We start from the raw sequence: 16,874 nt of genomic DNA, 5'->3' as shown, positions 1-16,874 counted from the left end.
CCGTGGGCTTCTATTTCGCTTACAAGTCTCTTACGTGGCACTTTATCAAACATCTTTTGAAAATCCATATGAACTACATCAACTGCACTACCTTCATCCACCCTCTCCGTTACTTCATCAAAAAAACTCCATTAGGTTTATTAGACGTTATTTGCCTTTAACAAATCTGTGTTGACTGTCCTTTATTAACCCATATTTTTCTAAGTGAAAATTTATTTTGCCTGGATTATAGTCTCTGGAAGGATGAGACAAGACTGAGGCCCTCTAAGTCCGGAAACTTGCACCTTGCTTGACACTCAACTGCCCTTTCTACCCCATATCTGTACCATGGCCTGCTCTGCCTTCCCCAACCTCCGCAACATTGCCCAGCTCTGTCTCTGCCTCACCCCTCAGGCAACTGAAACCCTCATCTATGTATTTATTGCATCTAGGCTCAACTATGCTAACTCCCAGTTTATTGGCCTTCCCAACTCATCCTCCACAATCTGCAGATCATTTAGAAATCTGCAGCTCATATCCTCTTCCACACCAAGCTCCATGGCCCTATTACCCCCACCCTCGCCCGGTTCCACTGGCTCCTCATCCCCCAGAGGATAGAGTTCAAAATCCTCATCCTTACCTTCAAAACCCTCCACAGCCTTGCTCCTTCCTGCTTCTGTGACCTGCTAACCCTATATCAACCTATCCTCTCCCTCCACTCAGCAGACTCCAGCCTTCTCCACGTCCCCCACCTGGCCCGCCCCACCATCGTCAGTCGAGCCTTCAGCTTCTCTGCTTGCACCCTTGGGGCCTCCATCCCTTAGTTCCTTTGCCTCTCTCCCTCACTTCCTTCAATGCACATCTCAAGACCCTCCCCTTCAACCGCGCCTTCAGTCACCCTACTATCCCTACAGTCCCTGCCCTCCACCCCTCCCAAACCCAGCTCACGTTTAAATTCCTGATTGTCCAGCGCCTTGGGACCTCATTCAATGTGAAAGGTACTATACAAATGTTGTGGTTGGGAGATCAAAGGTTTTATTATGTATTTAAATTTTCAAGCCTTTAAAAATAATAAAAAAGTAAACATCATTTCAAGTCATGCATTTTAATGTTTTCCAACATAGGCTATTAATTCTAAAGTAACATGAAAAATATTTTACACATAATTACTCTGCATGGATGGCTATTCCATTTCGGAAATTGCAGTGGCTGATGCCTGACAGAAACCGATGTTATTTAATATAGAATTCAGCAATTTTCATTGTTAATAATTCACATGTCGTTGTCTCAGAAAATACAGCTCCATATAAATATAGCCCATGAAACTGACTCAACAAAATAGCTAGAGGTGAGTTGAATACATTCGAGTACAGCACAATTGCCAATAGCTATTCATGTTTCTGTCTGTACAGGTTTGATTTGCTGCATGCTGAGCAATTTGAGATATGAAATATTAAACATTTTCTCAAATAGCTGTTTGTAAAATTCAACAGCAACACAACAACAATAACAACTTGCACTTATATAGTGCCCTCCACGCAGGCCAGCATCTCAGATAGCTTAACAATGGCAGAGCCTGACTCCGAGCCAGAGTGGGGGTTGGGGAAGGTGACCATAAGCATGGTTGAAAAGGAAAGTTTTAAGCCGGGACTTGAAAAAGGGGACAGATGGTTCAAGGCGGAGGTAGTGAGGGAGAGTGTTCCAAAGTTCCGGGGGCATAGTGACTGAAAGCACGGCCTCCAATGATGGAGCGGAGGGAGGGAACAGCAGTGGGAACAATGAGGATCTGTTATATACATTGTCATTTTAGAATCCCTTAATATCACTACTAATAATAATCCTTGCATTTGATATAACACCGTATCACATTGTTGAGATGTCTTAAAGCGCTTCACACATTATACTGCAAAGTGTATATTTTGTGGGCGAAAGGTAGCAGCCAATTGTGCACAGCAGTGTCCCACAAACAGTCATGGATCGAGTGACCAAATTACTTACTTATTTTTGAAGGGATTATTACCCCCGAAAAGTGATCCATCAATCGACTAACAACCGGGTTCCTGCTTACTGCTAGGTAAACAGAGGCGTGTGGAGTAAGGAAACTTGCCTAAATGGAGTCCTGCAGCTCAGTGGTTAGAGCACTCGCCTTGCAAGCGAGACACCTGGGTTCAATTCCAGGCAGGGCGATACCTTCACACGCCTAATAATAATCCCTCCAAAACAAAACAATAGTAAATTGGTCATTTTCAATCTACGACTGTTTGTGAGACACTGCTGTGCGCAATTGGCTGCCGCGTTTCGCCCATAAATATACGGTCAATTCACTTTACAGTCTATTCTGTGAAGCCCTTTGAGACGTCGAGAAGACGTGAAAAGCGCTATATCAAATGCAAGGATTATTATTATTATAAGGTTTCGCCCTGCCCAAGAATTGAACACGGATCCTGGGACCTCTCGCTTTTGTGGCTTGCTAGGCAGTAATTCATCCAAACAAGCCACTAAGGGTGTAAGAGGAGAGAGGGAATTTTTTCTTGCTTGCAAGCCGTGAGAAGGATTGGCCTCTCCCCTCTGCTGCTCGCAGTAGTCTTTTGAGTAAGCGGTAGCAAAGAAAGGGGGACAGGCCCAGGAATCAAGCACCAGTCCATCCACAGGAATAGTTGACTGTATAAAGATCAGCAGACTATTGGATATTATGAGAATAAGGTCAGTAAAAGGGTATACCCAGAGGGTCAAACTTGGAGAACTGGTTGTGGGTTTCACCTTTGGTGCGACCCGCACTGTTCTATTGTAGTGGAATGTATATGGCAAGGGACCAGTATTGCGTATAGGAAAAGGTGAATACTGCTTTACAACTAGTGAGTTTACATACACCTTAAACATTGTATCATATCCTCTGTCATATCATAGCGGATGTGTAAATATTACCAGAAATGCAACCACTTATGATCATTTGTGTATTGGGGATGAGTGTCTCACACCCCATACTCCCCTGACACACTCCCTTGTTACAATTAATGTCTTAGATGATCGAGATCGAGAGGCATTACAAAATATCATTCAATTCGGATACCCCATTCCACCCTTGCCATTAGATCTAAGCATTTTACTAGAGCGGGACCATACCTCCCGGCAACAAATAGTATGGTTAAAGCAACAGAATCAAAACACTGAGGAAGGCATTGGACACTTAGAAGATCTCGGCTGGTGGGAGACAGTATATAATGTAGGTGAAAGCCCTTGGTTGCGTTTAGCATCATATGTGTTTGTAATTATGCAAATAGTATTACTTTTGTATGTCACATGCTTAACCTGCACATTACGCAGAATTGTTAGACGCCAGCAGAAGCGTACTGATATGTTAGCTTTAGCAAGGTTGGTCAGAGATAGTTAATGAATGTTCTTTTTTGAGACCTCATGGTTATTTCGGTCTCAAGGTGGGGACTGTTAAGGGTGACAGATTTGTGGAAGACATGTTTTGAACATAGCTAATGTTGTAAAGCAATTGTATGAAACTAAGGCTTAAACCGCACGTAAGGAACTATTCTTGAGTGTGCAGGAAAAACATGATGCAGCCAGATAACGTTAGACGTCGAAGTTCTCTTTCGGTAATCATTAAGGGGAAGCAGAGTAGACTTAAATAAATCATTGCAGACAAGGCAATGTTATGTTGGGTTGCACATGACATGATGTCATATCTCAAACTGTTTAAATACCTTATGATTAGGTCAGGTCAGGGGTACCATGGTTTGCCCTAAGTAACCCTAAGTCAGCAGAAAGTTAACAAACAAGACCATATTAGGTCTAATATAGGTAGATTAGAAGGTATAAAAGACAAGGCGAGCTAGCAAGTTAGATGGATGCATCTCCAGAGCAGTGACGGACTGTGGTAAAGACGACTAGACCCGGTAGTATTGTTCTGTATTATTCGTTACTAAATGTGTTGAGTAACTGTAACCGTAGGTGTGCACTTTGAATAAATGCTTGTTCCAACCAGTTTGGTATGTCGAGATCGATCCTTGAAACTCTAAAAGAGCTCAATTAGTTGCAAATAGATTGAGTTCTAACAAGACGCTGGGTTTAGGTAGAAACCTTACTGCAGAGACAGACATCAAGAGATGCATTTACAGTATATAGTCAATTTGGCATGCATTTGCAAATCTGCAAGCATTCTGTGAAATGTAATTGATTAGAAATGAAGTGAATGGAGTTTTATGAGCAATCATGGAAGCTAATCCACCCCATCCAAATAAGAATGAGATGAACCGGCAATTAATATTTGGATTAACAGGGAAATATAAACTGGGATAACCAGGAGAAAGATGCCACATTTCTTTATAATAGCAACAGCAAGGTCCACTTGAATCAATCACCAACTAGGATCCTATCCTCTTTGGGGAGAGGTAAACGGGGTCCCCTTGCAGCTGAGCTGAGCGCATGTTGAAGTGCTTGGAACATCAGAATTGAGTCAACCTTCAATGGCGGTTCTTGAGCCAGGCAGGTCGGCAATACTCCAGATCAGCCATCTTGGCTCTCTGACAGGACATTGAGGAGCAATCCAGTTACTGGGAGTAGGGACTCTTCCCACTTAGCTCCATGAAACCATGAAAGCCAAAGCTGTAATAATGGTCCTAATTGGAACAGCAGTGGGAAGCTTGCCAGACATTGCTTTCAATAGCAAACTATAATAATCATCCTTGCATTTGATATAGCGCCTTATCACATCTTTGAAACGTCTCAAAGCGCTTCACAGAATATACTGCAAAGTGAATTAACTGTATATTTTGTGCGCAAAATGTAGCAGCCAATTTATTTTTGAATGGATTATTACCCCCGGAAAAGCGATTTGCCAATTGACTAACAACCAGGTTTCTATTTACTGCTATGTAAACAGAGATGTGTGGACTAAGGAAACTTGCCTAATGTTTTGTCCTGCTCGGGAATAGAAGCCAGGTCCTCTTGCTTGCGAGGTAAGTGCTCCAACCAATATGCCACAGGACTCCATGTCCTGAAAACTACGCGGTTTCAGCTGGTTAAAATCCAGCTGTATCCTGAAGCACATTCTGTCATTGATGGACAAGCTTCTGCGCTGCCTGGTCATCTGCTGTTTGTCTAGCTAGTCCCACACTACCTGTTATGGTTTCACTTTCAGAGTTAATAGGAGGCCAATGGAAAGAATCCCTGCCCTAGTGGCTGATCTGCCCTCCAACTCCCATAGAGCTAGGCTTGCTGGCTGGTCTGAACAGGTCATGACCTGGTGTGTCCTGGCCTACTTCATATTCCCACCTTGTCCATCCCACCAGTGGCAGTCAGGCCTTCAGCATTTCTGCCTCCACCCTCTGGAACTCCATCTGGGAAGCCCTTCGCCTCACCCCCTCCCTGCCTCCTTCAAGCTCCTTCTTCGTCCCCCACCCCATCCTGCATTCTCTCCATCCCTTTTGACTCCAAACCTTAGCACCGGTGCAAACCCTTGACTGTCTAGCGTCTTGGGACATCCTCCTGTTGGAAAAAGCACTGTATAAATGCAATTTGTTGTTGTACAAGATGTTCAGGAATACCATACAAAGTCTGCCCTTCTGCACTGCAGCAATTTATGCTGTACTCTCTAAACACCACACCTACAAAAGACACGCACAGCCATGTTTTTGACTGAGAAGAGACCAGACACCCTTCAGTTTCTACTCCTCCATTGGTTATCTCAATGTGAAGAGAAACATTTCTTCAACTGTTAGCTTAGGTCTTCAATGGGAAATGGTCTGTTGGAGTTGTAATATCTATGATTAATAATTTGATATCATCTATGTTACCATATTGAGTTGATATTTTTGTTTAGTGTGGTCAAAAGTGTTTCAACAATAACAACTTGCGTTTATATTAGCACCTTCACATGTGGTAGCATCTCGGAGCCTTAACAGTGGTGGAGCCTGTCGCAAAGTGGGGGGACGGAGCAGATGATACTCTGAGAGTCAATACAGACTCGATGGACTGAATGGCTCTTTCATTCCTGTTATCTTTTATGATTCTATGAAAATAATATGTTCATCTTTTCAATCAGTGACAGCATTAGATATTCCAAAGGCAAATACGGACTGATCTAAGTCAGAGGTCTCTGTAGATGACCCATCTTTCCAAGCTATGATCTCCACTTCTTGTTCCCTTGGCAGGACTCAGGCTGACTCAACCTCTCCAAAGAAGACAAAGGAGAAAATCAATTGATGGTTGCAAATGCAAAAGGTTCCCTTACTCAAAGATATAAAATGTGACACACTTACAAAGCAGAGAATGTAGTTGACAAATCCAACCAATGCGCTGTGCATTTCACATCCATTCCTTATCCATGCCCTCAATGCCTGATCTCAGAAAGCCTCCTGTCTACAGGGCGATAGTGTTACAAATGGCCATATCAGTATGTTTGTTCTTGGCTTCACTGAGCAAATATGCAGTCGATATTGTGTGTTTACAGTGTGTGAAGCAAAATGGGCAGCACTAGGTGAAAACAGTCCGTACAATGCTTAGTCATGAAACATCAGTTAAAAAATAAAACCCTTGTGCCCAAGTCGATGAAACACTTTTGGTATATGATTAATCCAATTTGAACCATTTGAAAATTCATTGATTTCATTCTTTGATTTCAGCACAAACTTTTTTGAAAATAAAACACTCAACAGAAATTGTTATTCTTGTTGTTGAAGGTAAAATATTTAGAGATAACGACCTGGCTGGGAGTGGACAGCAAGGTAACAATAAAAGCCTCAAACAGTTTGCTGGCAATCTGAACGCCAAGATTGCTGAGGGTTTGCTTCACTTCATTTTTTTTCCTCTCAACAAGCTCTCCTAAAAGCAGAAATTCATGCTGAGCTAATGACCAAAGACATATGCATACCCTTCAGTAGCATATTTATGTGGTAATTGTCGATTGTCATTCTGAACCCCAATGCAAGCCTGCGCAGCCACTGAATGTGGTTGTCTTACAGTAGACTGTGATCCTATCCTTACTATAACTAACAACCAGGTTCCTACTTACTGCTAGGTAAACAGAGGCATGTGGAGTAAGGAAACTTGCCTAAGGTTTCATCCTGTCCAGTAATCAAAACCAGGTCCTCTTGCTTGTTAGGCGAGTGCTCTAACCAATACGCTACAGGACTTTATCAAGTTTGGATAATTTGCCAAAACAGATCCAGCAACTATTTGTTTAATTCGGTCAATAAAGATAGTTGCTTGCGGTTAGATAGCTCGTAGCAGATGTCATGGTATTTTTTNAAACATAATTGCACTGTTGACACTATTTCCCTCACCTTTTGCGAAGTGCATCATTCAAATCAATGTTGAACAAATCATATTGCTGTCAACAAGTATTATACCAACCGCTGGGAGGCTTTGCTAAGGCAGTCCCACTGGACATGCAAGTGTGTCATTCACATCCATATTGCTATCCTGCCTTCATGATTGAAAGCCAGGAAATTACAGAATTAGTTATATATTCCAAGATTTATCAACATATGACAGCAAATCTTTGGGCAATATAAAGCAAATCAATAAAACATGCAAGTACTTGAGGGGAAATACAATATTGCTTTGTCATATTTATGACTACATGTAAATAAGGAGATGATAAAATAAGCAGCTAAGGTAGAATTACTGTAAATGTCAACCAGCATTCAACAACAACAGCTCAGTTGGCACAGCAGAAAACAATTACTATCAACAGCAGCGGATACATTCATAAAACAGAAAGCAAAACCAGAACGTGGGTGAAAATAATATTCACGTCAATAAAACCCACACAGGTCCTTTTTTGTACTTTCTCTTTATGATGATTCCTAGATTATTACAGTGGAATAGGAGCCATTGCCAAAACGTACACAAGACGGACGTGTAGCTTGCTGCACTGCTTGTCAGCTCAGAAGAGTCAAGCGCCCTCCTGTGTACATTCTTCTGTTGCAGCTTTGGAAATGGGAATGTTTTCTCATAGATTCAGCTTAAAATCTCTGTGAGCTTGACACCTTAAATATTTTGAAGTAGCATAAATAAATTTAAAAATCCCCTCCAGTATTCACACTTCATCACTTTTAAGTCCACTATCTGGCCATTGTATTTTCAAGCACCTTGGATGATATGAATGCCTATCTTTATGTTCTGGTGTAGCCAGATAAATGTTTCTCAGTGGGAAACACACACCATAGGGATAAAATTTGGCCTGGGTCTAAATTTACTCTGTTTTTGTCATAATTCGGAGTGTCCAGAATTTGCCAAATTCTTAAATACAGCCTTAACTGTATAAATCCTTTTTCAGAACTATGGAAAAACAGCTTGAAAGACTGAATTGAACAATCACTATTTAAACAGATTAAATCTAGACCCGTGTGGAATTTAACTTCACAATTGAGGCAATTCATTTTTGGAGATGGAGGGATGTGCAAATTTAATTAACTAAAGAAACCCAACATAAATGGCCGTTGAAATATCACACCACGGCATTAGAAGTATGAGAATAAGGCAGGACAATAGGCTTAAATAAATACCTCTGCACTTTACATGTCTATGGTTCTATCAAGTCACATTTGTAACAGCGCTTAGCAACAATTACAGATTACCTCACCTACAAGGCCATTCACGGCCTTGCTCCCTCCTACCTCTCCGACCTACTATCCCCCTACCTACCTGCCCGTACCCTCCGTTCCTCTGGCTCCGGTCTGCTCCACGTCCCCCGCCCCAACCGTCCTACCATCGGTGGCCGGGCCTTTAGCCTCTCAGCCCCTCGGCTCTGGAACTCTATCCCCCAGTGCCTTCGCCGCCTCCTCCCTTTCCTCTTTCAAGGCCGGTCTCAAATTTTTCTCTTCAACCGTGCCTTCAGCTCCCCTCTCGACTCTCTACCCCCTCCTCGCTCCCTCCCTTCCCTCCCCTTACCCTGACCATTTCCCCCCAATGCTCGGGTCCCGACCCAACTGTCCAGTACCTTGGGACGTCCTTCTGACGTAAATGAAATCTTGTTGTTGTTGTTGTTGTTGTAAAGGTCAATATATTTCACATAAATTGTATCAAAATGGGGTTTTTCTTACACATCTTGCTAAAAATGACAACTTTGTCACTTTATCTTTAAAATGAGAGATTTAGTGAAAAAAAGGCCATAGAACCTGATAAATGGACTGTCAGAGTCAATTCTGATCCAGGATATTCTTATGACCATCTGGCTATTTTTTGTGTCCAGTGTAAGGTACACAATGTTCCTTGCTGGAGATGCAATTAACACCGTAAAATGCTTTGTGAAACTACCATATTTCCTAAAGAACACATTTGAAATTGAATATCACTGGTCAATATGGGGAGGGTGGGGGGCGAGCACTCAGCAAATGATGACCAGAGGGCAGTAGTTATGTTGGTGCCTCTGGCACTTCTGCTTCCAACGCCATTGAAGAAGTCATCTTATAATGTGACTCTCCACACCCGTAACAGTGTTCTCACTAATGTCGGTGCTGGTGTAAGCAGCAAGTGATTTAAAGGGAGTGCAACATTAATGTTTTAATAATTGTTTGACAAGAATAAACAATTCCCTTTTGACAAACATGGTTGTCTTTATTATTTTGCTTTGTTCTCCATCTCTATCCCACACTGACATTAGAATATACGCCCTCTGGATTCAGGAATTATGCCAAAGATTAGAATGTAGAGAATCTGACACCACTATTCCAAAAAGGGAGCAAGACACAAACCAAGTCATTATATACGGATACGGTCAAAATACTAGAAAAATACACAAAAAGCAGACAAACTCAGAATGATTTTGTGAAAGGAAATGGTGCCTCATAAACGGAATATAACTATTTAATGGAACAACTGAGGTGATAAATAAATAAACAAATATCATTGGATTTGATTTTTATAGATTTCCAGAAGATAAAGCACCACATCAAAGAGTACCAGATAAAATTAAGGCACATGCATTTGAAGAGAATACCATGATATGAACAAACCACTGGTTGTAATAGCAAATGCGCAGATTATTATTGTTAAAGTGTCTCATGCCAGATTGCTTGAAAATTACCTCCTCCATTCTGCTAAAATAGCATTGTATTGATGATCCAGACCCCATTGAAGATTTTTTTCATTTACAACAATAATTTGCTCTTATGTACCACTTTTAAAGTGCAATGAATGTCTCATAGCACTTAACAGACATAATAAAAAGCGTTCAGCACGAACAGAGGAGATTTAAGGATTTTGACCAAAAACATAATGAATATATCTTGTATAAAGGTTTTTGAAAACAGGAAGCAAGGCAAAGAGATTTTATGTCAGAATTTCAGAGAACAGGTGTGAGGACTCCATCTTAGAGTCTCTCTGTCTCACTCTCTCACTCCCCACCTTTGAATCCCGAATTTTCTTTTCAGCCTGGTTTTTGGTCATCTTTCTTCTCTCCTGCTTCCTCAGCTCCCCCAATCCTCAGTTCAGACTCCCAGACTGCTCATTGAAACATTTTAACAATAACAACAATAACAACAATAAAATTACATTTGTATAGCACCTTTTGGGTCAGGAGAAAGTCCCAAGGCGCTGGACAATCAGTGTTTCGGACCCAATCTAGGGGTCGGGATCGGGGAGGGTGGAAGGCAGGGGGGAAGGAAAGTGAGCGAAGTCACAGTTGAACAGGAGGGTCTTGAGATGGGTCTTGAAGGAGGCAAGACAGGGGGCGAGGCGGAGGGACTGCAGGATGGAGTTCCAGAGGATAGGGCCAGTGTGGCTGAAGGCAAGCCCGCCAATGGAGAGTTGGGTGAGGCGGGGACGTGAAGTAGGTCGTAATCCGCTGAGCGGACGGAGCCGGCAGGATGGTAGGGGGTTCGGAGGTCGCAGAGGTGGGGGGAGCAAGGCTGTGGAGGGCTTTGAATGTGAGGACCAGGATCTTGAACTGTATCCTCTGTGTGATGGGAAGCCAATGGAGTCGAGCGATGATGGGGGTGAAAGGGTCACAGCGCCTGATGTGGGAGAGGATGCGGGCTGCAGAGTTCTGGATGATCTGCAGCCTGTGGAGGGAGACACTTCCTCAAAGTAAAAGGTGCCATATAAATGTAAAATTGTTGTTGTTTTTGATACTGTTGCTGTTTTAAAGTGACTGAAGACCGTCATTGGAAGTGAAGTGACCAGTGAATGATGGAGCAAAATGTTCCATGGTTCTGATTAATTTCCTGTGCACCTCTTGAATGAAAGTGTTTCAAAATGAAAGTTTGCAATTTTCTTGGAATGCAAACTAATCAGATTTACATTGAGTTGTGTAGCAGAGACTGTTGTTTTTGAGATCCTATCGGTAATGCATTACCAATTCCGGTGGGCCTGTTATTCGGCTCCTGGTAGTCTCTTAACCCATTTACCAACACTGGGCTGAGCAGCCCACATGATGGCCACAGTTTGCCACTCACGAATGAGGTAAACCTAGTGGTCCAGTGAGAGTCTGCACGTGGGCCCACAGATTTTTTTTTAATTTTCAGTCCCGGTCAATGAACCCTTACTCAGAGGCCACCCTCACATAAAGGCCACTTTGCTTCAGTCCCCTGATAGTTTCTGAAAACTAGGTTTGACTGTATTTATAATTTTCCTGAAAGATGCAATTCAAACCTCTGCCACACAGTGGCGCTGTTAGATATGAAATCCATTTCACAACACCTGGTTAAAACTTCTACAATATCAGCTTTTCACATCAAGTAATTAATTTGCAATGTTATTCTGAAAAGTATGTCTGCTTGGTGCTAAAATTATGATTTGTTTACTTCAATAGTCAGCATATGCGGAAACCCATCGCCACCACTATCCAAATGAGATTGATATATATGTACAAAACACAAAACACTGCAGGTGCTGGAATCTGAAACAAACAGCGTCCTGACGAAGGGTTGTGGACCCGAAACGTTGACTCACTTTCCTTTCTCCTTAGATGCTGCCTGACCTGCTTAGTTTTTCCAGCTCTCTCTGTTTTTGTTTGATATATATATATATATATACATATGTGTGTGTTGCAGTAAAGTAGTGAAACCAGTGATTTCACGAAATTCCTGAAATTTTTGGTAAAATTATAAAACCAGGGATTTCGCGAAATTTGTCAACGAAAACTGGGCATGTCCTCTATCGAGATTATAGAGCGAAAGAGTGCATCAATGAGTTGCTCCATGGGGTATATGGAGTTAAAGAGTCTCAATGGAGAATATTGTCAGCTGCCCTGATGATCAAGGTAACGCATGATAAACCCATAAATGATGTAGATTTGGAGTATTAAGGTGAAAAAGGGCAATCAAAATGCCATAGACTGAGGTGCTCTGTTAGGAAGGTGAATTCTTTCCATCTTCATACAGCATAATTGCTCATCAGATCCGCCTGATGAGCAGTTAAGCTACTTCAGAAGTTGGCTCTGAAATAGATGAAAAGTACTAATGTATGCAATTTCATTACTCAGCTGAATTGTTAGAAAGGTTGGATAGGTATCTGGGGAAGAAGGGTTTGTAGGGTTATGGGGTGAAAGCTGGTGATTGGGGTTAGTGAAAGTGACTGCTCTGTCAAAGAGCCGGCACAGACTCGATGGGCCGAATGGCCTCCTTCTGTGCCGTAACATTCTATGAATCTATGATTCTATGAATATGCCAGTCCCCTCTTCTGCCAGGAATCAAATCCCTAGGCCAACAGGTTTAATTACCTTCCAGCAAGTTTTAGAATGGTCTATAAAACTCAAATTGGAAAAGTGCCATCTTGTTCATGCAATCACTTTTCAGGGAATGTTGTCTTTGTTCAGCTAGGATCAGACAACATGAATGAATTTGTAGAATTCATTAAAGTCAATTCAATTAAAGGTAAAAGATAGAGATAGAGTACATGAAGCTCCATTATTTAGTATTAAGATTTCCATTGTTAACTGAGGTGTTTGACAAGAGAATCATATTTTTGCAGGCATCAGTGAGCAGCAGGATGAGAGCTTAAATGCCTTGCCTCTCTACTGGAGATAGCAAGTGGTATGTGAAGGTCTAAGAGAGGCAGGACAGAACAAACATCACTTGTCCAAGATTGGTGAACCTTTATACATAGGTTTTAGATTTACTTTGGAACACTTAAAATCAAGAATAAACAACTTGGACCATATAGAGTCCTTCACACAATGTAGAGTCTCTGAACATTTAACAACCTAGGAGGCTATTATTATAATACTTCCATTTGATATAGTGCTTTTCACACTGGGAGGACATCTCAAAGTGCTCCACAAGATTAACTGTAAATGTATGGTTATTGGTAGGTGATTTTGTCCATAATGCCTAGCAAGGTGCTAGTCCAAGCATAAGCTAACTATTCTAATTCTATGTTTAACTCAATTCCCTGCTCTTTCTATGTTCACTTTCGTTATCAATTTACGATTATCTGGCTTATAGTTGAACAACCTCAGTAGCCCCTTCTCAATTGCTGCTCCTGGCTTCGCTCCTTCTGGGTTTATTCTGCGATTAGTATTGAAATTTCAATAGTTCAACTATAAGCCAGATAATTGCTCATCAAATGATTATCCAATTTATACCCAAGTATAAATGATCAAGCTCAGACTAACCCAGGCTGACAATAAATGGCGGAAAATCACTTTTCAATCGCCACAAAATAAGGATGGAAATATATCAGCAATCACATCAGCTATTTTCCCATTTAAAGAATGAATTTTAATTCTCAATACTAAATAAATATAAATTTAGATACATGTGTGCATGTGTATGTGTATAAATATAGATTTTAAAAAATAGTAAGTAGAATAATTAAAGTATCATAGAAAAATGTGGAAGGTTTTACTGAGAATCTATAATTATAATAATCCTTGCATTTGATGTAGCGCTTTATCACATCTTCGAGACTTCTCAAAGTGTATGAACCTGTTTTTGCTCATCAAAATGGTAGTTTGTCTTTACTGTACAGAAAACAATCAGGTCAGATCTTCACTCAGGATTCATTCAATTTAAGGTCTCAACAAACCTGTCCATTGCCTTTGGGACAATGACCATGGAACTAAAAGTTTCAGAAATTAACAGTGGAGTGTGAGAAATTTGGAAAACACACATACAAACATACAAAATACTGCCTTAGATTTTATATTATTGCTCATCAAATGATTATCCAATTCTCTTTTAAATATTATTATGATCTCAACCTCAATAGCCTCTATAACAAAGAATTCAACACTGCAAATCCTATGAACGATAAAGCTTCATCTATCTTTCCCTCAACTCTTCCAGTGACAAACCTTAGTTTATAATAATAATCCTTAATGAACTAAAGAGGAGATAAGAAGCAGAGCCTTTGATTCGTATGTAATGTTTGCTTTATTCAGGACTCACATTGCACCATGCTTAAATATATACTTCTTGCATGACCAGAAGGGAAGATTGAATACACAGTGCAGGTGACATTCTGTTGGAATGAACGTGCCATCTTTAGACTGAACCGATTACTCAGAAAAGGATGTTGGACCGGCCGCCTGGTGGTTCAGTGACACGTCTTCTCTGGAGGTTCTGAGATTCCTTTTCTACAGGCTCACCTGAGGAGAACATCGGTAAAAGAGTTAATTTTAGATACAGATGCAATTCCATACAGTGGCGTGAAATACAATGTGTAAAATACAACATGGAAAGTATAGATGATCTCTGAATAGTATTGAAAACGAAGGTGTGTGCTGCAATCTATGCTTCATTCTGCTGACTATCTCTGGAGGAAGGGATCTGTCACTCAGCCCATTGCACGGAACTCAGATTCTCGAAGCAAATGACACAGTGTTCACATATGCACTTGCAATATCTGGTAGGTGGGAACTAGACTTGCTTCAAGCAGCAACTGGCTGAGCTTCGCCTGTTCTATCTTCACAACTGCTCAGAACTCCAACCCTTCCTCCAACAGACTCCTGCCATGACTTGTGGAGTACCTGACAAATCCTGGTCATGCCCCATCCTAGGATTTATGGCTAAAGATCCTGGTCTGTAGGTATAACCAGAGTGCTGCTACCTGAATAGTTTTGTGCAATAGAGCTCCAAAATGCTGGCAATCTTCTCATTTTGACATTCTCAATTATCTAAAGCAGTGGAACATTGAAAAGGTTTAAGGGGAGAAAATGTGTTGTTTCTCAATGAGTTTCAAAAGCCCATAGACGGAGTCGCAGTTTGAGGAAGCCCAATGAGTATGAATTCCTTACATCTTCATACAATCTAATTGCTTGGAAGCTTAAAAGAATACTTTTTTGAGCTAAATAAGAAGCTTTCTATGGGCCAGCACCCAATCTTTCATCTAATAATCTTCAAGTAAGGCCTGAGTGAACTTGTGATTCAAAGGCTTTTGACAGTATTCCAGATCTTAAAATGTGATGCATACCAGATAGAGTAAATGTTGACTGGTGGAGATCTCTCCCCCCAGGCCGAGATGTACCAGTTGGTAGTAATGACACAACACTTCCTTGGTATGGCTCTCTCTGTACAGGTGTAGGCTGACAGGTCTGGATTGAGTACAAACCAACAATTGTTAAAACCTGCACAAGAATCTCTTATGTTAACATGTTCTAGAAATGACAGGTACATGGCTCACATCAAAACAGCATTAATTCTTTACAGCTCTGTTTAACTATTCCAATACATACAGGTTGGCGCACAGCACAGTATGAGTAAAGATCACCCCTCAGACCATGAGAGAAGATTTCACAAAGCTCTGGGATAAGAAGGATCGGATCACTATTCTGAAGATTTGGTTCAAATAACTTTGGGACTCAAGGAGTATTTAATACAATACCCCAGGAGATAAAATGGACAAGTGCAGTCAATGATAGGGTATATTTTGTGTGAAATGAAGGACTGGATTTGATATAATCTTGTTTTCGTTCTGTGCTTTTCTTATTCAGTACAAAGAGAAACTAATGGCTTAAAGAATGCAGTGATTCACATCACTCCCCCCAGGTCTTGGAAGACTTCCCTTCCTTTGAGCCAATTCCATCCCCTGCCCCACCCCTCCTCCCAGTGTCTATAGAACTAAATTCACGTATTTATAACCTTATGCTTAAGACAATCATTATGCTAAGCTTTTATGTTACTAAAGGTAACAAAACAGGTTAAAAAGAAGATACTCTTCCTTCTCCTCCTAGCAGGCACAAATGTAAAGATGGTTTGCAGGGAAGAAAAACTATTCTCAGGAAAGCAGCCTTGCAACATGAAATCTGGTTCTGGATGGAATCCCCTGTTAGTCACAGAGACAAGAGACCTTCTTGCTGTTAAAGTCTTGTGAGTTCCCATCAGAAAACACAGTTTACATTGTGGCACTTTTACTGAATGAGAAGCCACAGTGACTGTTTTCCTCGAGAACTTTTTCAAACAAAATTACAGTTACCAGCAAACAGAAGAATTGGATTTTAATGCAGAACAGACTCGGGAGGTAACTTGTGCCAGATCTTCTGGCGAGTGGACTTGTTCAGCTTTGTGCCAGCCAGAACCATTCTCATAAATGACATTATCTTCCAAAGAGCTACGAACCTGGTCACGTTGTTTAACTCGCTTGAAGACATAATCAGCAAAGGGTTTCCGTGGAATGTACTTCCCCTCCCCCTGCACGACATACAGGAGACCATCTTCAAATACCACTTTCCCCTGTGAGATGGTGACCACAGGGACCCCATGGCAGACCATTCCTTCAAAAATGTTGAAGTCAACAGCCTGGTGATGGGTCTTGGCAGAAATAGTCCTGGTTGACAAGAAACAAGCAAATTCATAGTAAGCACTGCTGAAAAATAATATTTTGATCTTCACTATCAAGCAGCAACATTTTATTTAGTCAACAGTATGGAGACATCAATGTAGCCATTCCACGTGTACCAACAGCTATTAATGCAGCCTTTAATAGCAGCTCATACATAATTT

The 16,874-nt window shown here is 41.2% G+C and overlaps 1 protein-coding gene across 1 annotated transcript in view; it reads right to left on the bottom strand.

Moving 5' to 3' along the window:
• Positions 1-14,287: 14,287 nt before the first annotated feature.
• dpys (dihydropyrimidinase) overlaps positions 14,288-16,874 on the bottom strand; it is a 29,114-nt gene continuing 26,527 nt past the window's right edge. Inside the window, exon 10 of the mRNA XM_007903206.2 lies at positions 14,288-14,521. Coding sequence (XP_007901397.1) covers positions 14,436-14,521 — 86 coding nt within the window. The 3' untranslated portion in view covers positions 14,288-14,435. The remainder of the gene's footprint in view (positions 14,522-16,874) is intronic.

Source organism: Callorhinchus milii, unplaced genomic scaffold, assembly GCF_018977255.1.
Source record: "Callorhinchus milii isolate IMCB2004 unplaced genomic scaffold, IMCB_Cmil_1.0 Scaffold2, whole genome shotgun sequence".
NCBI classification, from domain to species: Eukaryota; Metazoa; Chordata; class Chondrichthyes; order Chimaeriformes; family Callorhinchidae; genus Callorhinchus; species Callorhinchus milii.
The sequence above is the reverse complement of the archived record's forward strand: the minus strand, read 5'-3'. Positions and strand labels throughout refer to the sequence as shown.